The sequence below is a fragment of the Tachypleus tridentatus genome, chromosome 8 (genome assembly GCF_004210375.1).
Source record: "Tachypleus tridentatus isolate NWPU-2018 chromosome 8, ASM421037v1, whole genome shotgun sequence".
Taxonomy (NCBI): domain Eukaryota; kingdom Metazoa; phylum Arthropoda; class Merostomata; order Xiphosura; family Limulidae; genus Tachypleus; species Tachypleus tridentatus.
The window spans coordinates 60,273,079-60,300,850 of NC_134832.1; the positions used below are offsets into that span (position 1 = coordinate 60,273,079).

The 27,772-nt window shown below is 36.5% G+C and overlaps 1 protein-coding gene and 1 long non-coding RNA gene across 8 annotated transcripts in view; one reads left to right on the top strand and one right to left on the bottom strand.

The window, feature by feature from the left end:
• Nucleotides 1-27,772, bottom strand: part of LOC143222472 (uncharacterized) — a 131,470-nt gene that overhangs the window by 83,559 nt on the left and 20,139 nt on the right. The window contains exon 1 of one of the 2 annotated variants that reach the window (XR_013012259.1): nt 10,776-10,837. The exons of the other annotated variant lie outside the window; for it this stretch is intronic. This is a non-coding gene — a long non-coding RNA (uncharacterized LOC143222472). Of the gene's footprint in view, nt 1-10,775; nt 10,838-27,772 lie in introns of those variants that run through there. 2 annotated transcript variants of the gene reach the window in all.
• The window catches only part of LOC143222470 (uncharacterized), a 108,479-nt gene that overhangs the window by 38,818 nt on the left and 41,889 nt on the right, over nt 1-27,772 (top strand). For 3 of the 6 annotated variants that reach the window (XM_076449042.1, XM_076449040.1, XM_076449041.1), the window contains 2 exons: nt 13,295-13,434; nt 18,100-18,289. In XM_076449042.1, the coding sequence (XP_076305157.1) occupies nt 18,274-18,289 (16 nt within the window). In that variant the 5' untranslated portion in view covers nt 13,295-13,434; nt 18,100-18,273. Of the gene's footprint in view, nt 1-13,294; nt 13,435-18,099; nt 18,290-20,662; nt 20,982-21,079; nt 21,205-27,772 lie in introns of those variants that run through there. The other 3 variants (XM_076449044.1, XM_076449043.1, XM_076449045.1) reach the window with 3 other exon arrangements.

A 27,772-nucleotide genomic window follows, 5' to 3' on the forward strand; every position in this document is an offset into this window, starting at 1 on the left:
TTTCCCGCGTCGATGGAAATATCTTATTGCTGAGGGTTAATCGGACGAATGTTCCAGAGGCTTTTTAGCTCCAGGAACTACTTACTTTGAAATTGACCGTACCTACTTTGATACCGATATTCACAAACCGAACTTTTGCACGATGCAATTTCCATTGTAACAAACATCCGTTAAAGATGACGAGGTCAACCTTAGACCATTTATCGTAATAGATTTTTCACAGAGCGGACTTCAGCTTATAAGATCACATTTAAGCAGGCCTAAAGCACAGACGTTCATTGGAGCTGAATTTCAGTATCTGACAGACATGTCGAATGAAGTCACTTTGATTTTAGTGTCTTTGGCTGGCATTCTCATGAAAACAGCCATTCATTTGATGGTGTGGTAAGAAGTTTGCAAACATTTGGCTTACGATCGAATTTCAACTAAAACTGTCGTTTAATTTGGTTTGTTTTGAGTAAAGCTACACGAGGACTATCTGAGCTAGCCGCCCACAATTTAGTAATGCTAGACTAAAGGGAAGGCAGGTAGTCACCCCCACCCACCGCCAATGAAAAAGGGATTGACTGTCACTTTATAATACACCCACACGGCTGAAAAGACGAGCATGTTTGGCAACGAGGATTCGAACCCGCTATCTGCAGATTGCGATTCGAACGGCCTAAACACCGGGTAATATCAGGCCAACCCTTGTTAACTAACTTATTGAGGGAAACAAGAGATATGCCTAGCTTCATCGCAGTTGAAATTTGGTATGAGGGTTCTGTTTCATAATTATAGCTTTCATTTCGAAGTTGAGAGATGTGATCCATATTGGCTCATGGCGAAGTTTGGAGGGTTCACTGTTGTCCATAAAAGTGCAGAACATTGAAGACTGGTTATCTTCTTCTAAATGTTTTATCAATTGGTTCTGCATAAATTAACAAACTCATTGCATGAATATCAATCTCTAGAATTAGATTTAACATTAAATTTCAACCAGAAGTCCATTCATGGTGACATTTCACTCCAAGTTGTTTTAAAAGCAATGTAAAACAAATTTCTAGGCGTTAAAATATCATGGGGTCGACTCACACTAAAACACCAATGAATTACCACGTGCAACGCGCTTTCATAAAGTGCGACTCACTCTCTGTATTTGTGGCTTGTCTGGTCAACAATAAAAATGAAATTGTAATATATGTATGTATAGCATATTTAAGGAATTTCGTATGTTTTAAATATTCTATGATTTGTTCATAAAACGTATGTATTTAGATTAGATTCAAATACTGTATATATATTCTAATTAAGTGTAGTACTAACTTGTACATACTGATTAAGAAGTTAGCACACAGGATCGCATACAAAAATTATAAAGGTTTTCATACGAGACCTAAAACTCTAGCGCTTTCGAATATTTCATTATTCTTCTTTGGGTTTGTTTGTTTTGAATTTCCCGTAAATATACGAAAGGTTTATCTGCGCTAGCCGTCCCTAATTAAGCAGTGTAAGACTAGAAGGAAGGCAGCTAATCATCACCTCCTACCGCCAGTTCTTGGGCTACTCTTTTACCAACGAATAGTGGGATCAACCGAACATTATAACGCCCCCACGGCTGAAAAGCGAGCACGTTAATTATGACGGGGATTCGAACCAGCGATCCTCAGATAACATGTAGAGTACTCTAACCACCTGTCCATGCCGGTTTTCTTCTTCAGATAAAGAGTAGTGAACTATTCGAAAGCGCTAGAGTTTTGTTGTTGTTGTCGTTGTTTTGAATTAAGCACAAAGCTACACAATGGGCTATCTGTGCTCTGCCCACCACGGGTATCGAAAACCTGTTTTTAGCGTTGTAAGTCCGCAGACATACCGCCGAGCCACTGGGGGGCGCTGGAATTTTGAGTTGTTTGAAAACCATATTTACTTATGTAGGTAACTGAGATGCTAGGCCTTCCTAGAACAGTTTTCCAGTGTAGAGTTTATTAAAATATGCGTTTAGATACAAGTTGAGATGTTTCGAATTCTTTATGATTACCTAAAAGGCAAAAACAAACAAACACAAGGCCCATTGTAAATTAATGTGTGATTTAGTTCTCGCCCTCAAATGATCCACTCCTTCTTTTTATAATTTCCTGAAGGCGGTATGTTATGTTTCAGTACATATACGTTTAAAGCTTACTTTGTTTTCATTTACAAGGGTGGATCGACATGTTCAGGGGGTTAAGGCACTCGACTCGTAATGCGCGGGTTCGAATCCCCGTCACACTAAATATGTTCGCCCTTTCAGCCGTGAAGTCGTTATAATATGACGGTTAATCCCCCTATTCGTTGGTAAAACTTTCTTTTTCAAAGGCAAATCGTTGGTATTTGCAGAGTTAACAAAGAGATTTTGAATCCACAGTATTTTTTTTAAATGAGGAGGTAAGTTTTCCCGAATAGTTGTACGCAAATCAGATAAGTGCTGCAAGACTGAAACTTTTGCATCTTTACTTAAGGAAATTTCATTCATAAGTATAAAAAAACCACTGAGATTTTTGAAGCAATCAAGTTCTTCCATTAGTATACATTTACCCCAAAGTTTTAGCGTATTTTGAAGTGCTTCCATTTTACTCAGAGCTTTGAAGTACGTTACCCTGCATTGTAGCATTCACTTCATTTAGATAGGCAAATACGTCCGAAAGGTAAGCCACTTTCTGTATCCAGCATTTGTCCCTTAATTTGTATGCAAGTTTAAAATGGCATTCAGTTAAAAAGAAACCTATCTTCTCATGCAGTTCGTAAAACCAAGCAAGCACTTTTCCCCGAGAAAGCCATCGGACTTCAGTATGAAGCAACAACTTTTTATGCAAACTTCCCATATCTTCGCAGAGTAAACTGAAGATAATCGCATTGAGTGGTATTGATTTTATAAAATTAACTGTTTCTATGACATCACCCAATATCTCTTTTAAGTCTTCTGACATTTGTTTAATTGTAAGTGCATGACAATGAAGACAGCAGCGGATACTCGTGATGTCCAGGTTTTTCTTTTTTATACGTTCCACTGTGCCTGAAAATGTTTCGATCATAGCTACAGCCTCATCAGTGCCAATACTTGAGCAACGCTGCCATTGGATCTCATGTTCTTCAACGAATAAATCGACCAGTTTAAATATTTCTTCGACTGTTATTTTATTATGCAAAGGTTTGCAAATCAGCATGCTTTCTTCAAAACTAGCTTCGTAAATATAATGAACAAACACAAGCCACATCGCATAACCTGCGACATCTGTTGATTCATCCATCTGAAATGAAAAAGTTGGACTTGCTTTTACTCGCCTTGTTAACTCCGTTAAGCAGTTTGCTGACATACTTGATTCTTCAAGAAACCGAGTTGTTAGAAATGGGCACAGAGTTAATGTTTTAAAGAAAATTCTCATCAATCGTGTACTCTACCAAATCTTTTGCACATGGTTTTATCAAATCTTCTGTACTTGTATTAGCTTCACCTGCTTTTGCAGTACGGTAACTAACACGATATGAAGCGATAAGGCTCAGCATAGCCAGGTGGTGTTAAGGCGTGCGACTCGTAAACTGAGGGTCGTGGGTTCAAATCCCGGTTGCACCAAATATGTTTGCCCTTTCAGCCGTGGGGGCGTTATAATGTAACTGTCAATCCTACTATTTGTTGGTAAAAGAGTAGTCCAAGAATTGGTGGTGGGTGGTGATGACTAACTGCTTTCCCTTTAGTCTTACACTGTTAAATTAGGGACGGCTAGCGCAGATCCTAGCCTAACAATTACCAATTATAATTGTCAAAAATATAATTATATTTCACCTAAATATACTTTGAAATTGAAACAATTGATACTGCATCTAATTGCATAACAATATTTCAAATTCGGACAAGTTTCAGGTGTGACGTCATGTTTCATTTCTTTCGAGATTTAGCCGCTAATTCAGATATGGCTCTTAAAAGACAGTTGGCATCACTATCCAGGGTTGACTGATGTTTCATACGAAAATTGCTAAGCTATCTTGCCTCTCCAATGACGCATGCGATCTTGAGATGGTGCCATATCTATTAGCAGCCAATGCTGCCACTCTCTAAGTGAGGTGAGATTGTATTAACACTTTCACAGCGAGAACTTCTCCTAAGCTAAATAAAATCGTCTGACGTTAAACAGAATAATATATCAAAAAGCCCAATACGTGATAAACGTGTTATATTAAAGATATATTTCAGTTTTTACTTTTTTGTACAGCGTATTCTGATTCAATTTTATAGTTTTAGGAAGAAATATTAACATTATAAAATTTCCTCGCGGAGCCCCAGATAACTTTAGTTTAACTCTAACAGAGCATAGTTTGAAAAAACATGGTTTATTTCATCCAGCGAAGTGAGGAAATATGCGCACCAATTAAAGTCAAGTTCCAGAACTCGCTTTAGGGCTCTCGAAGCGCTTGGTTTTTAATTAAATTTCATGCTTCTACTGGGACTAGTATTCCTGATTTTGATGCATATTTACTGGGGCAAATTGAAAAGGGGGTTCCTTGGACCCTGCTTCCAACACAGTCAGATTATCAGTTTTAGCAAAGTCTTTATTACTACACTTTTCACTTTTTTTTTTCTTCTTAGAAACCCATCAACTAAAGTATAAGTTACTACAGTTTTGAATGTTAAAAATGAACCATTTCAACTTTGAGTTAATTTACCTCACAACATTATACACCGGTAGAGGGACAGTAACTTAGCTTGATGAATGTTATCGTTGCAGCCTCGTGCAGAGTAATTAATAAGTGAAACTATTCTGCCAATGACGTGCACAACGACACGAGGTGTGCCTCGATTTTACTTGTAATTCTGCTCGTAATCCCCCCTCCAACCTCTCCAGGTGGTTCTGCGGAAAAGTTGGGAGATTATAATTCTAAAAATTAGGTTTCGGTGGTCAGAGCACAGATAGCTCGTTTTGCAGCTTTGTGATTGCTCTCAAACAGTAACCGTCTTATCCATGATTAAATTTATTAGTGAAATGGCCACAAACATGGTTCTATATTTTTTAATTGTTAAACATTCTGTTCATTCGTGTCCAGTCGCACAGCAGTATATCGGCGGGCTTACACTGCTAGAAACCGGGTTTCGATTCTGATGATAGGCAGAGCTTAAATAACTATTTGCATCGCTGTGTACTTTGTAATAACAAACTCAAATCATTCGTGTTACAATTACACTATATTTCATGAAATTTATTTTCTTTGGTTCAGTGAAAATTGTATCTAGGATTTGTGATTATTTCTTTTACTAGAAGTCGTTTTATGTAGACTTTTGATACCAAACGAAGGAAAGTTTTCTTTCAACAGAAGTAGCCTAGTGGTTAGCCTGTCGGGCTTCTTTCCTGAAGATCTGGCGTTAGGATTTGATGTTGTCTGACATGCTGTACACTTCCACTTATGGAACCATTATGAAAGTGATAGTCAATCCGAGCATTCAGCACAAAGAACCAGACAAAGTTCATGTGGCGGCAGGTGTCACTGACTAGCTACCTTTCCTCTAGCCAATAGTTCAAAATTAGCAACGTTTATGCTTGAATTCTAGAAGTCTACGACTTCACTGTTTAGCCCATATGGTGTATAAAGTATCATACAAGATATAAAAACTAAGATTATTTTAACATTTCTCGGCCCGGAATGGCAAGGTGGTTAGGACGCTCGACTCATAATATGAGGGTTGCGGGTTCGAATCCCTGTCATACGAAACATGCTCGCTCTTTCAGCAATAGTTATTTGAGCTCTGCCTATCATCAGAATCGAAACCCGGTTTCTAGCAGTGTAAGCCCGCCGATATACTGCTGTGCGACTGGACACGAATGAACAGAATGTTTAACAATCATTCTTTGGTAAAAGAGTAGTCCAAGAGTTGGCGGTGGGCGGTGATGACTAGATGTCTTCCTTCTAGTCTCACACTGCTAAATTAGGGACGGCTAGCGCAGATAGCTCTCGTGTAGCTTTGTTCGAAACTAAAAAAAAACAAACATGTCTATCTTGTTTTTTAAATAATACTTATCCTCTTGTGAGCCAGCGGTATGTTACAAATTTACACCGTTAAATTCGAGGATTGGTTCCCTGCAATGATGCCCCCCACCCCACCAAGTGGTACAGGTTGATGTCTGCGGATTTACAGTGCTAGAAATTGACTGGGTTTCGACACGTAGTGGGCAGAGCACAGATAGATCATTGTATAGCGTTGTGCTGAACTAAAACAAACAAATAAACCTTGCAGTGTCAAGATCAGAGATATCTCTCTTTATGCTAGAAACAATTAATTACTTTTATCTCCAAATTTAGTAAATGAATGAACTAAGTAATTTTATTAAACTGTCAAACATTTGCTACCTTTTTATTTTTAATTCTCTGACACTTCCTGTTTACAGGTGGATTGAAGACCAGGTGTTACATAAAGCCTACACCTGTGGAAGGCTCCAGCTGAGGCGAAACTTACTATTAATAAAGTACAATTATTATGCATTCTAAAACTGATATTTATTCCGGGTCACATTCGTCATTCCATTTTATTATTATTTTCCATTTCAGTCCAGGATGTTATGTCACTAAATTACTTTTGCGGTAAAGGTTCATCTTTGATGGATTGTTTTGTGTGTTGTTTTTTTTAAATTTCTAACTATTAATGCAAAATCAACGAATTTAAAATACTGACTGAAAAAGGTCCATCGCAAGCTGGCGCTGTATGGACGACTGCGGCTGCTAACAGTATCATGTTTCATCCTTCTTCGTCAAGAACAAAGAAAGTCTGTGTACATAAGAATTACTCGTGTTTGTTTTTGTAAGTTTTAGTTTTTTATCAGACTTTTAAAAAATAACATACATCCAGCTATAGAAATTCAAGTTACCTCTTCATGAAGTATCTTCCTCTATATTCTTACAACTGTTGTCAAGCGTAAAGTTTCACAAGTTACCTCTGAGCCACTGGAGGGACGCCTTTCTGTATGTGTGTGGGTCCGTTTTTAACTCTCTCGTAATTTGTATGACATTTCAACATAAAATAACTTCGTGTTTTATAATTGTTCGAAAGTTTTTAATTTACGGTATATAATGAAGAATGTTTTCAAAGGAAGACCGAGTTTTTGGTTTTCGTTCTGACTGACCCAGTATGGCCAGGTGAGTTAAGGCGTTCGACTCGTAATCTGAGGGTCGCGGATTCAAATTTCCGTCGCACCAAACGTGCTCTCCCTTTCAGCCGTGGAGGCGTTATAACGTTACGATCAATCCCACTATTTGTTGGTAAAACAGTAGTCCAAGAGTTGGCGGTGGGTGATGATAACTAGCTGCCTTCCCTTTAGTCTTACACTGCTAAATTAGGGACGGCTAGCGCAGATAGCCCTTGTGTAGCTTTGCGTGAAATTCAAAAACCAAAACAAACATTCTAATTATTATGTGATATATTAACACGAATAAACCTGTTATTATAACCTTTATCTCATGCAATACCTATTTTCTTCTCTTTGTATTAAACCGACTGAAAAATAAATATATATTACAAATGAATCCCTTAAACTTCAGTCCAAGCGTTGTTGTCCCCCGCTGGGACAGCGGTGAAACTTCGGATTTACAACGCTCGATTCCCCTCGATGGACGCAGCAGATAGTCCGATATGACTTTGCTATTAGCGTTGTTTTATGTAGAAGATAAACGCATATGGATAATTATTTATAAAACAAAAACACCACTAGGGGAAAAGAAATAAAATTCTAAAACATCTTTGTGTATTATCTGTAACATAGTTTTAGACGTAGCTTTCAGGAATTATTATTTTCACACATAATATTACTTTCTGTAATAGTGCTATAATATATTTTAATACGAAAAGGGAATGTGACGTTACATTATTTATTTTTGGGAAGCCTTAACTGCAAAAGAATAGTGTAATTAATGCCTAAATTATAATACAGTCAAAACAACGTTTCAGATGGTAAAATTGGCAGTTTCTGTTAGGTTTGTGTATTATTATAATAACGTTCTTTGTTTTTGTCTGCCACTCGTACCAAGCTATTCAATATATTTGCATTGTTTCGAAAGTGTGCTATACAATCCCAAATACTCACCAGTTAAACATCGACGTTTTCAACTCTACATAAACGTGATCGTACACAGTGTTGTAGTTCACTGCTGAGCCCGAGAGCTTACAACCATAAACTCCGGAGTATGATACCAACGACGAACACCGAGTTTCGATACCCATGGTGGACAGAGCATAGGTAGCCAACCACGTAGCTTTAAATTTAACTTTAAAATACAAACTTTAAGAGCTGAAAGAATTATAATATTTTTTAAAACGTTACCACGAAATTATGATGGTGGTTATTTGTATATTTGTTCAAAGCGGTTAATTGTTTTATTTAAAAACAAACTGTATGAATTACTGTTTATTTAGTAATTGTCGTCGCCATCTTGTTTTCTAGCAACGAAAGCACGTATTAAACTAAATGGTCAATCATTTGTGTCAATTTTTAAGGCAACGTCACAAGAAGAGCATGGTCACTTCAGAAACAAAAGAAATGTGGACTCGTTTCCACTTTAGTGAAATCACTTATAAAATAAAAACAGTGTAATAACTTTTGAATTCCTTCAGAAGAGGGCTGTAATAACATTTAAAAATATTTGTTTCGTCAAACGCGCAAAACTTTTATGTACTTTAAGGTGCCGATAACACTTACTTCTATTATTTACAGGAGAAAACGTATCACGTATGTCTATTTTTGTATCAGAAGATACCAATGTCATGCGTGTCCATTCTGTATAACAAGATAGATGTATTACACATGCCTATTTTCTAAGAGAAAGTGCAGATATTTCACATGTATATTTTTTAGAAGTTGCCAGTATCACGCATGCATATTCTCTGTAGATGAACGTGCAGGTATTACTCGTCTATTCTTAATACAGAAATTGCAGGTATTACGCTTGTATATTGTTTGAAAGATGTCAATATTATATATTGTATATTATATAGACAGTTGCGATATTCTACACCTCTTTAGAAGTGACATTACATGTTTCTATTCTTCACGAGAATTAAACTACTGAGTTACACGTCTTTTGTTCTAGGGGTAGATGCCGAGATTACAAACTTTCTATTCTTTAAAAGTAGGTGCTGATATAGAATATGTCTCTTCTAGAAGAAGGTCTGGTATCTCACACGTGCTTTCTACAATGTGTGATTTCTTATAACAAAAATTATTGTTGAAACAGATGACAGTTTTACATAAGTCGTTTTTGTTATTGAAGCATCTATCTCCCTTTTATAAATAAGTTCTCTGAAAACCAGGCCCCAATCTTATAAATATCCTTTTTAGAGAAGCAGATCTCAATCTCATAAACTTGTTTATAGCAAGAGGTCCCAATCTCATAAATTTGTTGTTTATAGCAACAGGTCCCAATCTCATAAATTTGTTGTTTATAGCAGCAGGTCCCAATCTCATAAATTTGTTTATATAGAAGTAGGTCTTAATCTCACAAATCTATGTTTTTTTAATAGAAATAAGTGCAAATTTCTCATAAATTTGTTTTTATAGAATCAGGTGGTGATCTTTCATAGGTGTACTTTCTGGACAATTTATTGACCTACTGCATAGGCCCCGGCATGGCCAGGTGGTTAAGGCACTCGACTCGTAATCTGAGGGTCGCGGGTTCGAATCCCCGTTACACCAAACATGCTCGCCCTTTCAGTCGTGGGGGCGTTATAATGTGACGGTCAATTCCACTATTCGTTGGTAAAAGAGTAGCCCAAGAGTTGGCGGTGAGGTGATGACTCTAGTTTTACACTGCTAAATTGGGAACGACTAGCACAGATAGCTCTCGTGTAGTTTTGCGCAAAATTTAAAACAAACAAACAAACAAACAAACAGTACTGCATACTGCTGTCTCACATGAACATGCACTTTAGTTTCCTTTTTGTATGAGCTTACTAATGAAACTGTAGCCTTGATATTGTGTAATAGAGCAGCTAACGATATGAGTAGAAATATGGGTAAAAGATTATGATACTTTATTTCTGTAGTACATTTGGGGTTTTACTGTTGTTTAATGTGATACATTTGAGATCTGATGGTACAAGATAACCAGTGATGTGTAGAATTAAACACTATAGGACTTGGTATGTTTAGTAGTTATTATTTGTGCTACGGGGGGCGGGGGCTCTGAATCGCAAAACACTGGTTTTAGCCATTTTGTTTATATAAGATTTTCAAAAACTTTCACGAATATATGTATTTTAGTGAAATTAATTAATTATATTTAAATGAAGTTAAATGAATATACAAAATCAAGAGGAAGGACTGTGTTAAAAACAACAAATCCCAATCTCTGATTAATTATATAATGACCATACATTTTTAAGCCACAAAAAAAAAAAATAAAATTAAGCAAAATACGCCGCATATTTTTAAAAAGATCCTCGGGTAAAAGCTACAACATGGGATTATAAAATATGTCCTAGGTTTTGGAGGTGACTGCGGAAATAGGACCCACATTGCGGTGGGGATACACATTCTATCACTCTTAACCTCCAATTCGCTAGTCTCACATAAGAATATTAGAAATTAGGAGGGCGAGATGTGGATGTTTAAGCCCATAACGTACCACATCTATATCACCCTTCACTGCCTGCAGACAGTTGTGGGAAGGTGACTGCTCTTCAAAGTTAAAACAATAATAAGAAAAAGATAAACACAAAAAGATGAAAAATAAATAAATAAAATAAGGTACTACCATTTGGGGGTAAGTAAGATAAAACTTACCTCTTGAAGTTAGTATTCCTGCCCCCAATATGGTAGAGGCACTAATTAATACGACATTGAACCATATCAGTATATTAAGTTTACTGTGACTGTCGGCTCGAGGTGTACATCCGCATAAAGTAGTGCCAAGTTCTTAAATGGCCTTATTTTTAACTAAAAATAATTATTAGTAATAAATAAATATATATATATATTACAGCCACGACCTAACGGAATAAGTATATATATATATATATATTACTAATGCACGATGCGTCATCACATGGTTTGCATTCAAAAACTGTATACACCCAGTAATTAAAAATGGTTTTAACTGCATTTTTTTGTATTTTATTTATTTTCAGTAGTAAAGGATATTTCATAGCCCTCTATAAAAGGATCTTTAAGTCTTCCATTTTGGTATAAATGTTCTAAACGTTATTGTCCAATAACTAATGATCCTGTACTTAGATCATTTAGAAATATTTTGTGTTTTGTGACAAACAAGGAGTATCAATAATTTAGATGGATATGTTGATTTTCAAAACAGATGTTGGTTGTACAGCAAGTAAATTGAAAGTTACTTTGGGAAATCTACAACTGGTCAACAAATTTTAACGGTGGATGTGCATCTCTGCTTCCTCTACAAGGCTAGAAAGACACGACTTGGATAAACAGATAGAAAAGCCTTTTCGGTTTCCATTGTGATTGAAAACCGTGTTGTTGTTTTTTTAAGCAATTAAAAACCCGAGAAATTTCGGCGGCCATGTTGAAACCAAACTGTGAAAAGTACCCTAAATAATATAGAGCTAATGATCGTATCTGTATCTCTAAACGTGGGCTGCATTTATAGACTTCTTATCTCGCACATAGCAGCAAGATCCCGTTGTCTACTACGCATGTTGATGGCATATTGAAGTTTCATTACTGGGTTTTTACTTTCCGTGATCAGTCAACTTGACAAATGGAGGTCTGTTTTCGTCGTATACTTCATGAATGGGGGGAATTGGACGACTCTAGAACAAGGGCTCCACCTAGAGATTGTAGATAACATTTCACTATATTTCCAGTAACGTCTATATAATGTTTATTTCAAGAGTAATCCTGTCTTAGTACATAGGCGGTGCCTCTTAAGAAATTCTTCCTAGAATTGTGCCTACGAGATAACCTACGAGTTTTAATCTACTAATATAAATAGAATGTTTGCTTTCTTAACGGATGCTCAGCTCAATAGGAGCATCTGAGACTTATACAAATTATTTGTCGTTAAACCTAATGGAGATATATTTAACCCTGGAGCTACTTGGTAGATTTTGTAACTCCTCTTATCAACTGGGTTCAATGACCACAATATTCAATTATACAACACAGTAATGAAAAAAACAGTATAAAATAAACAGAATAAAAAATAGTTTTATTCCATAATTTATAATTGTACTTATTTCATCATTTTGTTTACCCCTCTGTGGCTTAGCGGTAAATCTGAAGGCTTATAACGCTAAAACTGCGATTCGATTCCCGTGGTGGACACAACACGAAAAACCCATTGTATACCTTTATGCCTAACTACTTGCAAACAAACATTGTATTTGTTTAGATTTGGTTCATTGAATTAAGTTGGTAATGCTAGAGCTATTATATGTAATTCCATAAGGTTTTGCATAAATAGATATGTTTACGTTTTGGGACATGCTTTTACATGTATGTATTTAAAAATGATCATTACACTATAGACACTTTATAGTATGAAAATGGATGAAAGTTTTGTGTTCATTTTTGGTTTCTTCAACATCTTTTATCCAATACCAGCTGTATATATTTTTAGACATGGCACGAGACATTTTAAACTAATTTTGATGTCTTTCTTGGTAAGATGTTAAATGTAAGACAATATTTATAGTTATCATAAACTTATCGTTCAGTTGGAAACTTCATTTTTTCTTAATTTTCTTTTTTCCTCACTATATTTTTACTTCAAACTTTACGTAAGTTAAACAACGCCACCACATGGAAACTAAAGCGAATGGCAATTGCTATAATATACGTATCGTTCATTGACATTATAGTCAGAGAACGTATATATGCAATATAAAGATCCAGTTTTCAGTGGTATTTTAGATAGTGAAAACATGGTAGAGTTACTGCTCCTCCCACTTTTTAAATTGGAACAACGTTTCGGTTTCTAAACTAAGGTCTTCTTCGGGTGTCTTGTTTGTTTGTTTTGAATTCGCGCAAAGTTACACGAGGGCTGTCTGCACTAGCCATCCCTATTTTAGCAGTGTAAGGCTAGAGGGAAAGCAGCTAGTCATCACCGCCCACCGCCAATTCTTGGGCTACTCTTTTACCAACGAATAGTGGGATTGACCGTACATTATAACGTCCCCACAGCTGAGAGGACGAGCGTGTTTGGTGTGACTGAGATTCTAACCCACGACCCTCGGATTACGAGTCGAGTGCCTTAACCGCTGGCCATGTCGAGTCGGATGTTTTGTTTAGAAAGTATTGATTTTAATTAATGGACTGCTCTTTTCTGTTTATAGAGTTGGAGGACGTTTCGGCTTCTATACTGAGGCCTTTAAGTTGAAGCTAGCCTTCTCTATGGACCACTGAAACCAAAACCATAAGACAAAAATAACATCTATAAAAAGTATCTGGCGAATCGATTTTGAGAAACATAAAGGTTTGTTTAATTAAGATGAATGTTTTGTAAAAAAAACAAAAACGTTCCTTTTTAAGAATAATATTTTTATGAACTATAATACATCTTTCGTATTAAGTATTCATATTTAGGTATTTGTCTGTCCGTTTAACGTTCAGCACAAAGCTACACAATGGGCTATTTGTGCTCTGCCCACCATGTATATCGAAATCTGTTTTGTAGCTTTGTAAGTCAGCAGACATACTGCTTTACCACTGGAGGGCTTATTTACATACAAACTATCGAATACTAAACAATATGGTTGTTACTTCTGGGTAACATTTCTGAAACAGAATTGATAAATTTACCTTTTATTGTAAAATTCTTAATCACATATTTAACATTTGTTTTGTTCATGTTGTATCGAGAAACTTTGAATCCTCATGAATGTTTGTCAAAAGATGTTAGCGCATTTTGCAAATACGTAAAAAAATTAAAAAAAAAACGGAAAATAACATTTTGTTTGTATTAAGCGCAAAGACACTCAATGGTTTTTTTGCGCGATGCCAGCAACGGGTATCGATTCTCGAATATTAGTGTAAAAGTCCTCAAGCTCTAACAGCTGAGCCACTACAAGGACAAAAACGTGGGAATGAGCCATCACTTGTCACGTTATCTGCTACAGCAGACAGGGCACGAATAAGCTCTTCGAGTTATGACTATCGTTTTGTTTTTTTTGTGGCTCGAAGTATAAACCACGTTTAAACACCTTTATCATTACGACATTGCTGATAAACTTTGTGAAGGTGTCTAATCATTATTTATTTTAAGCTAACTCCCTGATCCACCTAGTTTCTTGGTACTTCTGTGAAGGACTCTTGATATTGATCCTCCAGTCCTTCCATTTTGTCTTTCTTTTTTTCCTTTTATTTTCCTGTTTTTCCTTTTTCCACTCTAATAGGTTGTCCAGACAAGTTGCTCATATTTCGCCAAACACTCTGCCGGCTAACAAAAATCAACTCTGAGAGTTCCAGTTCTCATCAGTCAACCAGCGGGATTACGATATCCAACCGAACACACTTGGACAAATCTGTCTGTTGAATGTTCAAGTCCTTGTTCATCTGCCTTGTGTGTGTGTGTGAGAGAGAGAGAGGGATTAGAAAAGACCCAAGACCTACTTGGACTGTAGGAGAGTGTTGTGTATGAAGGGTCGGGGATTAGCAGTCTTGTTTTTTTTCTTATCTTTCTACACTGTCGTGTTTATAGATAGATAGGTTCACCATCTGACTTTCTGCGCGTTGAATAATAACGCGAAGCGTAACGTGCATGTCTATAGGATATTATGACACAGAACTAAAATGTTTAGATAATTTATGGAAACGTTTTAACTACGTGTCAAAAAATATCCCTCTAATACGAAAACTAACGAGTTTGTTTGTTTATTTTAAATTTCGTTCAAAGCTACACAAGGGCTATCTGCGCTAGCCGTTCCTAATTTAGCAGTGTAAGACTAGAGGGAAGGCAACTAGTCATCACCACTCACCGCCAACTCTTGGGCTACTCTATTACTAACGAATAGTGCGAATGTCCATCACATTATAATACCCCCATGGTTGAAAGAGCGAGCGTGTTTGGTTGTTTTGTTTTTTGAATTTCGCACAAACCTACTCAAGGGCTATCTGTCCTTAATTTAGCAATGTAAGATTAGAGGGAAGGCAGCTAGTCATCACCACCCACCACCAACTCTTGGGCTACTCTTTCACCAACGAATAGTGGGATTGATCGTATCATTATAACGCCCCCACGGCTGAAAGGGCAAGCATGTTTGGTGCGACCGGGATTCGAACCCGCGACCCTTAAATTATAGCTCAAACGCCCTAACCACCTAACCATACCGGCCCATTAACGAGTCAGACATGGTGGCTAGCATATCCGGATAGTGAATCCAAGGATTCCTTATTCGCGTCCCGTAGTCGTAGAATTGCGCTCCGTACTGAAAGAGTGACGGTCAAGTGAAATTCCACCATTCGATCAAACAAGAGTAACCCAAGGGTCGGTGATGGGTGCTTTTAGTTATACATATATAAAGCTGTTTTCCCTCTAGCTTATCTTATCGAAATGATTTGACACGACTGTGCATAGATATCTTTTGCGAAGCTCTGTTCAAAAGTCTGAAATAAACAACGATGTCTAACTTTTGGAAAATAAATATAGCAAAATGAGTTCTGTTTAAAAAAACAGAGCATGAAATTGTAACGTATTTAACAATTACCACTAATGAACGTAGAAAAATAATCTTAACTATATAGCATTTAATACCAATAACTATATAACATTTAACACCAAATTTTCAAATTTATGTATGCCCTATACTTGCATGGCCCAGTAACTAAAAGAACAGGTTGCTTTATTTTTAAATGTTAAGGTTATAAACTATATGCATACATACATGTGTGTTTGTGTTGTAGGCTGAGAACTAAATAGTTTAACAATTAAAAGTCAAATTCGTGAACAATTCTGGTTTTCTACTGGATGCGTTAGTGTGTTTTTATCGGTGGGGATCTATTTGATATTTCTTTAATGTTTTTGTTGGTGATGGTCTGTTTTATATTTTTAACATTGTTAGATTGTTTTTTTTTGTTTTGAATTTCGCACAAAGCTACTCGAGGGCTATCTGTACTAGCCGTCCCTAATTTAGCAGTGTAAGACTAGAGGGAAGGCAGCTAGTCATCACTACCCACCGCCAATTCTTGGGCTACTCTTTTACCAACGAATAGTGGGATTGATAGTTACATGCTAACGCCCCCACGGCTGAAAGGACGAGCATGTTTGGCGCGACGGGGATGAGAACCCGCGACCCTCAGATTACGAGTCGCACGCCTTAACACGCTTGGCCATGCCGGGCCTACGTTGTTAGGAGGAATCTGTTTAATATTTCTTTAACGTTTTTATTGGTGGGATCTGTTTAATATTTCTAATATTGTTGGAAGGATCTGTTTAATATTTCTTTAACGTTTTTATTGGTGGGGATCTGTTTCATATTTTTTAATGTTGTTGGAAGGAATCTGTTTAATATTTCTTTAACGTTTTATTGGTGGGGATCTGTTTCATATTTTTAATGTTGTTGGAAGGAATCTGTTTAATATTTCTTTAACGTTTTATTGGTGGGGATCTGTTTCATATTTTTTAATGTTGTTGGAAGGAATCTGTTTAATATTTCTTTAACGTTTTTATTGGTGGGGATCTGTTTCATATTTTTTAATGTTGTTGGAAGGAATCTGTTTAATATTTCTTTAACGTTTTTATTGGTGGGGATCTGTTTCATATTTTTTAATGTTGTTGGAAGGAATCTGTTTAAATTTTCGCACATTAGAAAAATTACACTAATGTGCAGAAATTAAGGAACACATCACGTTTGTGATTTGTGTTACAGTACAGTTGTGGTGTTTGATTTATTGTTATGAATCCTCCAAGCTTAACGGGAAAATTAAGTGGAAGTTACTTCATTGAATCATCAAGTGTAGACTATGCTATATAACTTGGCTTTGGATTTGAGAGTTTGGATTTGCGACTAAAGTTCAATTAATACGAAGTAGTATTTATGTAGTTTTGTCATGTAACAAGTATGATATTTGCCATGTAGTTTTGTCATGTAACAAGTATGATATTTGCCATGTAGTTTTGTTATGTAACAAGTATGATATTTGCCATGTAGTTTTGTCATGTAACAAGTGTGATACTTGCCATGTAGTTTTGTCATGTAACAAGTATGATATTTGCCATGTTGTTACAATAAACCAATTAAATTTGTTGTCCAATCCCGCTTGCCATTTAGTTTTTAACTTCCATATTAATTTTCAACACAGTAATATAGACTTAACTCTTTGTTTGTAGCAGAATATTTATACATTTAGTACAGTAATTTAGCTTTAAAAACCCCCCGCCGCCCACTGGCACAGCGAAATGTCTACTGATTCACACCCACCAAAGCCGAAGTGTGAAACATTGTGTTCAATTCCAAAACAAAACAATTAGCTTTAACTATGTGTGCAGCAAAATGTTTATATTTTGAAGAAAGTGCCTTAGATTTATCTCTGTTTGCAGCAAAATGTTTATATTTTGAAGAAAGTGCCTTAGATTTATCTCTGTTTGCAGCAAAATGTTTATATTTTGAATAGAGTGCCTTAGATTTATCTGTTTGTAGCAAAATGTTTATATTTTTAATGAAGTGAATTACATTTGTGTGTTTATAGCTGGATTCTTGTAGATCTTTTGTGGTTCTGATATATATAAAGTAGTTATAGTTATCTTGTAGATCTTTTGTGGTTCTGATATAAATAAAGTAGTTATAGTTATCTTGTAGATCTTTTGTGGTTCTGATATAAATAAAGTAGTTATAACACATCTAGAAACCAATCCTCAAATTATCTACTAATTTCCTTTTTGTTTCTAATTCAACAACCTTAGTTTTATAATATACCAGTCTGTTTGATCTTGCAGATAATTACATGGATCTCTAAACAAAATTCACTGTTTATTACTAGATTAACTGTAAAGTAACTTCTTTAATAAATAGTAATAGGCGTGACTGTGAGCAGTAATTACAATGTGAGTCTTAGGCAAATTGGTGAGCGTATGGATTAAACTGAAAATACATATTTCAAACATTTAGTTCTCTTAGATATTTTATTTATTTTTTCTTTGTAGGGCTAATAAATCGTGGAAATATTGCTGTGTCTCAAAGAACCCGGATGTACAATTTTGTACCTTAAATGAAAAATTTAAACGGCTGATGATCTGAAAAATGATCTAGAGATGAAAAACCAAGTACAGGTTTTAGAAAAGGATCATGAGCAGAATCTGTGAAACACTGGCCGTCTGATGGAACCTCATTTTGGTAAGACGATTTTTTAAAATATTGCACAGTTTTGTGGAAGCTCCTGGTTTTTTTGTAGTTTTAACGGTTTTATAGCATTGATCTTTTTGAATGAAAAAAAAAAAATTGTTTTCCAGATTTTTAAGTATATTCAACTGAAACGGCACATTATGTGACACATGAATTAAGTGGCCAAGCCATTAGTATCCCTTCAGTAGTTAGCGTGAATAGATGAAATAAACAACTTCAAGATAACATTTTATCATTTAAGATACAAAAAAATTACTTGTTTCAATGTTATTAATTCTATTTACAGTCGAGATATACAGAAAGGATTCCCAAATTTGAGGTCGTGGTTTCAGAGGAACAGCTGTACATAAAATGATATTCGTTTTTGTTTTAAACGGTTTGGCGTATCCTGAAGATCAGGATACTACTTAACTGACAGGTCGTAAGTTCGATTCCCATCATTGAAACCCTCGTCGTATTAGCCGATATAATGTTACTGTCACTTCAACTATTCGTTGGTAAAGAGTAGCCCAAGAGTTAGCAGAAGGTTGTGTTGACTGACTTACTGCCATCCTTTTCGTCCGTCACTTCAGATAATCCTGGAAATTGCGCGAAATTCAACAAACGGTCATATCAACTTCTGAAACGCTAGCGCCTACAGTTCATGCTATTATTGTATTGAGTGTAAATGAGTGATTATAAGAACAAAATGGGCAACAGTAACTTAAGTAATTTCATTTTTATAGATTCATTGGGTGGGAATACACTACCAGGATACCTACCTGGGGTGGGGAAGGAGGAATTTAGCCAAAAACGTTTCGAACCCCTGATTTACACAACGTTACTATATTGTAACACAATTCGTTTGTAATGTGTTATTACCTTCTGTGATTGTCTTTTCGTTGAGCACAACATGTGTACATACACAATGAACAACAATATGATATAAATGTGTTATTGCGCTCGATTTAACCAAGAAAATAATACTGTCCAACGGTTTTCTTTTTCTTGCGATTGCACTGTGTTGGAGGAAACTCAGACGTATACTAAAAAATGGCCCGGCATGGGTAGGTGGTTAAGGCACTTGGCTCGTAATCTGATGATCGAGAGTTCGAATCCCCGTCGCACCAAACATGTTCGCCCTTTCAGCCGTGGTAGCATTATAATGTGACGGTCAATCTCACTACTGGTTGGTAAAAGAGTAGCCCAAGAGTTGGCAGTGGGTGGTGATGACTAGCTGCCTTTCCTCTAGTCTTACACTGCTAAATTAGAGACGGCTGGCCCAGATAGCCTTTGTGTAGCTTTGCTCTAAAATCAAAACAAACCAAACCAATCCATACTAAAGAATATAAAAGGAGTTTATACTTTAGGAAATAAATGAGTGCTTTCTTTGATGAGTGAAAGCGGTCACGAAATACCACATAAATAATTTCAAATTGAATTTTCATAGTTCATTCAATTACATCATCACATAACCACGTTTGAGATGTTCTAAAAGCACGGAAATGACAAACGTACTTCACTACTGGAATGCTAAAAATCACACGCTGTACAAGTAATCCACAGCCCGATTTCACATTCTTTCCTATTTTGGGCATTTGGGCACAGATTGTATCCACATAACCAAAACGGTACAAAGCCCCCCCCCCCTCTCCCTCTGTTTTATAGTATAGGCCTGCAGAAGATCAAGGCGAGTTTCTGACGTAACGTTCAGTGCGCGTGACAGGTTCAAGATGTTAGCGTTTAGGGTGAGCTTAATAGATTCGTAACTTTCTTGTTTTTATTGTACGTGTGTGTAGCCTTGAAGCTTGCAGACTTGATTATTGTTTTCCGAAGGTTTTTTTAAAAAACCTCTTTGAAAAAAAGACGGTAGTAAATACGTAACACTTCTAATCTGTGGTCATAGACGACTTGTTGATTTACTTTAAAAGTAAACGTAAATTTCTCAATAACAACCGTGTGTTCGTTTTTATACAATTTTTATTATGAAAACCAAACGTTCTAGAACTAGCGCCATCTGTCGTATTATCAGGACAGCACTACTGTTTGATTAAGCATGCACGTTTCGTTTTTTCCGTACACGTGAAGTATTTACTTCATTAGTAAATGTAAACTGTTTTACAGTTGCCGACAGCCACAACGTGTCTCTCTCTTTATTTTCGAACTATAATTCGTTAGATACGGCAATATTTTTGTTCGTCTTATATTTCCATACTCTTTAATAATTAATCCCAATATCATTTCGTGGTAAGCACCAGTGATTTCAGAGCTAATTAATCATGCCGAAAATAAACTCTGTGAAGCGTCAGTGCTAACAGAAGAAACAAAGAGCTTAATTATCTGACGTAGGTGTGAATAGCCTTATTCTTGCTTACTCTAAGGAGGAATGCTCCTATAACACGGAGGTCTCTATCATCACTTTCAGCTAGCCGTTCTCATGCGTAAGCTGAGCGCACGAGGAACGTGGCCCGAGCACTCGTCACTATGGCGACATCATCAGATAAAGTATCGCGACGAGATGAAGGCGACCTTTGGCTGAGTTCCGGTTTTACTTTCGGACAGAGGCCAGGGAAGGAGATGGGGAAAAGCGAATTCCTCGTGTTCAGCACCGTCAGAGTTACTTTAGCGGAACTAAGACATCGATGAACATGTGACGACAGATGCAGTGAAGGGAAAAAGAAGGAAAACTGATGGGTGAATTTCGGTAGTTTAACCAACACGTGCGACTTAGTTTGCAAGTAACAGTGTACTGTTTTAGTCGATGTGCATTAGAAATACTGATTTTGTTTGTTTTATTTTCAGGCTGACCCGATCCTCTCGCACACGTGCAACTGTAACATTGGTGGTACCTTTAAGTTCGATAAAATGAAATGGCGGTGTGCCGTTAAGGAAAAGTGTAATCGTGCGATGATAACAAAGCTTTTTAGGTATATTTCCGTGTTATAATGAAATATTTAGGTATACCCATACTGTACATAATTTTTATTTAGGTTTCAACTATTAAAATAAATATTCGTGTATTGTTAGACACTGGTTTGAGATTATAGAGCGAATTAAAATCTTTTGTATGCATCATCAGATACTGTTCGAGATGCTCCTCGCCAGTATAGCGGTATGTCTCCGGATTTACAATGCTAAAATCAAGGGTTCGATTCCCTTCGGTGGGCTGAGCAGAGAGCCCGATGTGGCTTTGTTATAAGAAAAACACACAAACACTGTTCGAGATTATTGCGCAAGTTAAATAAATTTTTGACGTGCGTCATAAGATACTGGTTCGAGATTATAGCTTGAATTAAACAAGATCCATATGTTTTTGTCGTAAAAAGACAGAGTAAAAAGTACAGAAAGTATGGCATTTCTTGTTCCAAGTCAAATTTGTATTACAAAATAGAATACAGTGCCCACTATTCCCGAAACAGTATGACTGAAACTTATGTTGGTGTTTATATTGGACATATTTTAAAATCCGCAGGAGTTTTCATGTACGTACAGAGTTATATACCAATTATCTGTCTTTTTTTATATGTCTGTTCAACCCTTTTTTGACCAGGCATTATTTTATTCCCATGAACCAAGTATAATTGGAAAATATTACAAAATATTAATCCATATTTGATTTATTTATTTTATAGTAGCTGGAGTATTAGCGACGCAAAGGGACATCATTACTGAGCCCACCACAGATATTGAAAAACAAATTTTAGTGTTGTAAGTCTTAAGATAAAAGTAAGGACCTTCTTTCTGAACGTTTTTGTTATTACCTCGATAACAAGAAAACAGTTTTGAACGGAATTTTTATTAAACCATGAAACTTTTTTTTTATAATACTAAAGCCCTCATACTTGCTATTCTGCAATGAATCCTACATATTTATGAAAGGCCAGGTATGACCAGGTGGTTTAAGGCGTTCGACTCGTAATCTGAGGGTTGCGGGTTCGAATCCCCGTCGCACTAAACATGCTCGCCCTTTCAGCCGTGAGGGCGTTATAATGTTACGTTCAATCCCACTGTTCGTTGGTAAAAGAGTAGCTCAAGAGTTGGCGGTGGGTGGTGATAACTAGCTGCCTTTCCTCTAGTTTTACACTGCTAAATTAGGTACGGCTAGCGGAGATAGCCCTCGAGTAGCTTCACGTGAAATTCGAAACAAACCATTTATGAGAGCTTTATAGTTGAATTATGATATCGAAGAAGAAAAAGAATGAAATATCACGCTTAGAAATCACCACGAAACATCCAGTTCAATTTGGTTTAACAAAATAATAAAAGTTCGTGATTTTACAATAGCTCTCCTGTGTTACAACAAAAACTAACTGAAGTACCCGTCTCCTGGAAGAAATTTTTATATATTTATGTTTAATGGAAGGTTATCTTAGGATATGAACAGTTGCGTCCCTTATGTGTTACTATAAAGAACGCAAAAACGCCCATAAAAACTGCAAAACTCAAAACGTGAAACCACGAGTTTTTCGTGTACCTTCGCGTGGCCCCAACAAACTTTCATGTTAAAATGGTGAAGACCCATCGACAGGGAAAGAGCTAATGGTAAATAGTCCATAAAACCTCAAAATGCAAAACTATAAGTTTGTTTGTACCCTCCATGGACCCAGTAAACCTCCATACCAAATTTCGTGACGATCCATTGACAAGAGGTGAGGTAATGGTAAAAATGCCAATAAGAATCACAAAACTCAAAATATAATACTGAAAAGTTATGTGTACCCTTGCATGGGCCTATTGAACCTCCATACTGATTTTGTTGAATATCCATCCACACCCTGCGAAGTAGTTACAATTATATTTTATAGATGTCATTACACAAGGGCCTTATAAACCACACGTCATTGGATTCAATGTGAAAAAATCTTATCAAAATACATCCATATGGCCTCTGGGAACAGAAATAGCGGGCGTATTAAGTAAGCAAGGGGTCACTGTGTGTTGTAAGACGAAAAGGCTGTTTTTAGATAAGGTTTTTAATCCTGTTGTGGGTGTTTCACGCATTTTTTATAAATGTGACACGTCATTTCCGCTTCCTTTCACCATTTTTTAACTGTTTGACTTCACACTCTTGAAATGATTTCTTTTTTATTGTGCAGTTTAAAAGAAGAGGAAAATCCTGTTCCATATTACCATTATAAACAATATCAGTGCTTTGGTTCGAGCGTAATTTTTAGCGAAACTCATTGATGTTTTTTTGTTCATTGTGAGGAAAATTGTGTATTATTTCACTCCATTAATTTATTTTTAAATAAAACATTTTTATTATTATTAATAAAAAGACAACTTTTACAATTAAATCTGAATTTAATAATTAAATGAGCCTTATATATAAAAGATTGTGCTTACAAATATTAAAAGAAAACGACCTTCGTAAGCCAATATTTTACGCTTGGTATTTTAATCGCAAAGCTGAACAGTAGGCTATTTGCGTTGTGTACTTACGGTGATCGAAACTTGAATTTTAATGTTATAAGGTCCGAAGCTTGGCCCTGAGTCACGTGGTGAAACTTCTGTTGCATTTTAAACCATGAGATTCAAATCTTTATTGTGGTGACAATCAAACTCTAAATAAAGAGTGAAACTTAATAAATGAATAACATATCTACATATCATAAATCCATAGTACATCTCGGATGTTTCGGAATGTTGTATAATTATATAGTTTTTCTTCTAATTTCGAATACGGTAGAAAATCAAATACCATCGACTTATCACTCTAAGTCGCACGTGGAACGGGCCAAGATGTTAAGGCGCTCAACTCGCCATCTTCGGGTCGCGGGTTCGAATCCCCGTTCCCCCATATATACTCGCCCTTTCAGCTGTGAGGATGTAATAATGTTCGATCAATCCCACTCTTTGTTGGTAAAAGAGTAGGGCAAGAGTTGACTAGCTGCCTTTCCTCTAGCCTTTCACACCTAAATTAGGGACGGCTAACGCGGATAGTTTTCAGGAAATACTAGCCTTTTAAAAGGTAGACATACGGAGTTTTCTGCACGTTCTGTGCTTCTCCAAAATTATAATTATTTGTAATAGTACAGCCCGTTTCTCGAGGTATGCTATGTCATAAATATTTCAGAACAGAAAACTGATAACTCTCAGCTCAGACATGTATGCCCGACATGGGCAAGTGATTAAGGCACTCGACTCGTAATTCGCGGGTTCGAATCCCCGTTACACCAAACATGCTCACCTTTTCAGCCGTGGGGGCGTTATAATGTTACAGTCAATTCCACTATTCGTTGGTAAAATAGTAACCCATGAGTTGGCGGTGAGTGGTGATAACTAGCTGCTTTTCCTCTAGTCTTACACTGCTAAATTAAAGATAGCTAGCGCAGATAGTCCTCGTGTAGCTTTGCGCGAAATTCAAAACAAACCAAACCAGACGTGTGAAAAATATTGTCTTGAAACGCAACTGCTAACAGCGGACGCTGATACTTCGGCATTATGAACTACTTATTAAAAGCAGTGCTATTCAATGGGAACTTGTATCACGATAGCAAGAAACTACAGAATACCGTGTTGAGTTACATGCCCTGTTATCGGAGCTAGAAGTTTATATGGAACCAAGTATCGACATAAAGCAAGGTTTGATTGAAGAGGACACGTGAAAGTGTCAAAACGTTTTCCATATATGGCAAGTAGCCTCTATTTAAAATCCAGTTTGTAAGATCGATAAAGTTATTTATTTCTATGTTTAAATATGAAAAGTATTAACAGTGTATTATTATCATTATTTATTATTTAGCTCTTAACGTACGCTGAACAGAATTTGAGTATATTAATAGAATCGTAAGAATCTACAGTGGAGCGCCGTTAAGCCGCGGTATTTGGGGGGTCAACCTGCTTAACCGCGGCTTAAGTGGTCCCCGGCTTAAACCTTTGTGACTGAAAAGCCGATGTCGCCAACAGCTCCGCCGAGGAGCCTCATCCGGGCCATTGCGTGATCATTATATCGGATTATCAAATTAAAAATAATACTTTAATTATTGATCACTTTTTTCACGGATTTACCGCGGATTAACTTTAATGTATGGAGAGCTGTGATTCGGTAACAATGGCGACCTCCATAAAGCTGACATAGAGAGCGGATAGTGTAGATTAACGGTCGATTTCTATTGTAATATATTTTATTTATTTCCCAAATTAAAGCAAATCCTTTTTAAATATCCCCTTGAAGTTATAAAGCCAGGATTAAATTCGTAATCCGCGTTTTTACACGTTCTTAAATTAGCGGTGACAAGACTTGCTACAGTGGCTTAAGCGATTTCGCAGTTTACTGGTCCGCGGCTTAATAGCGCTCCACTGTATATTGTTCCAGAATATGAGCATGATTACAGAATCTGGGATTCTATTCTGTGTCAGAATTTGAGTATATTTATAGAATCGTAAAATTTTATATTATTCCAGAATTTGGACAGAATTATAGAATCTCGGATTCGATACTGTTCCAGCACTTGAATAGAATTATAGAATCTTTGATTATGTACTGTTCTAGAATTTGAATAGAAGTACAGAATCTGGGATTCTATGCCCATAATTAACAACCAGGCCACGAAGAGTACGCTGTCATGTCCAGAACACAAAACAAAACAAACTGTTATTGTATTTAACGACGACATTTCAATCAGCTGCTCTTCGTCGGGTTTGATGTGAGAACAAATGATCGTTGTACGAATCAAACGGTTAGTGTGTTGTCCAGTAAACGTATGACTCACGATAAAAGATGTGTTGTCAACACCAGAGAGATGTATTAAACTAATATCACGTTGTTTTTGTTTAATATTTCTCTCTCTGGTGTTAATGTTACATCTTTTATCGTGAATCTCACAACACACTATTTTTTTCTCATATCAAACTTGACGAAGAACAGTTGCTTAAAACGTTGTTGGCATGTGAAATAACAGTTTTACTTTCCAGGATGTGTATTGTTTTTTTCCCCTTAAAACTTAAAACTGTGTAGTAATACAGGCTTCTGTTCTGTGTCATGTGGATTACCAATTTATAAGCTGTAGTTTGATTCTTACTGGTTTAAAATTTGTACAATATATAAACTATATTTTGTAAACATGTTATGTTTGTGACTGGAAAAATAAACATCTTTTCGACAGGTCTGACTAACCGTTTCAACAAATACCACGAACTACGAACTCAGTTTCTGTTCAATATTTTTTACAAACAAAGCGATTATAAATATCACAATATGTTGTTGTTGTTTTGAATTAAGCACAAAACTACACAATTGGCTATATGTGCTCTGCCCACGACGGGTATCGAAACCCGGTTTTTAGCGTTGTAAGTCCGCAGACATACCGTTGAGCCACTGGTGGGGGCATAACAATATGTACCGTGCATAACGAATATTTACGAAAATAACAGTTTAAACGTAGCCCCGTTGGAATTCTTCACATTGTACGACGAAAACAGTGAAGAGAAATGAAGGTATCAACATAACTAGTAGGACATCAGATATAAAGAACACCTGTTCATTTGTCGTTTCCTTTCTGAAAGAAGGCCCGGAATGGCCAAGTGGTTAAGGCATTCAACTCGTAATCTGAGGGTCGCAGGTTCGAATCTCCGTCACACCAAACATGCTCGCCCTTTCAGCCTTGCAGGCGTTTTAATGTGACGGTTAATCCCACTATTCGTTGGTAAAAGAGTGGTCCAAGAGTTGGCGGTGGGTGGTGATAACTAGCTGCCTTCCCTTTATACTTACACTGCTAACTTAAGGACGACTAGCACAGATAGCCCCCGTGTAGTTTTGTGCGAAATTCAAACAAACCTATTTATTGAAGCTAGTAATCTGTTGAAATGGCTTTTCTAATTAGGATTAAGTAGTCTGGTTAACAACAAAACAAACCAATCCAAATCTTTCTGAAAAACGTAAATAATAATTTATTTTATTTTCTACGTTACTACTTTGTTGTATTTACAGCCATTTTTCCCGTATATTCTGTGACCTCATAGATAGGATAGCTATAGTCTGTGACGGACATTGATAAACAAAGACGTTAATGTCAAAAAATTGCTATGAACGACGCATGCGTGCAAAAAAGATTAAGTGCAGAACTTGAAGTGTGTGCGACTAAAGGATTTGTTTCTAGGGCGCTAATGTTTATCTCAGTGTGGGAGTGTTTCCTCTAGAAAACACTAATTCAGGTCGGAACCTGGAGGCGACGCTTGTGTCGGTATACATTTTCCCACAGCTATTTTGATTTTTTTTGTTGTTGTTATGGCATTCTATGTGCGCCTCTAGAGAGCGCAGCTGTAACAACTTTGTGCCCCAAAGCGGTAGTAATAAGAGTGATTTTCACCATATGATAACTGAGTATAGTCTATACGTTTCATCGCCGCTTCAGTGGGTTTCAGTTCCTTAGTTTTTAGAAACCGACATCTTTGTCACCTGCGTCTGTTACCGGACACTGGAGTGTTTCTGTCTATTTATGTAAAGAAATGACTTGGTCCATATTTTTAAAGGCACATTTAAGCTTCTTTTGG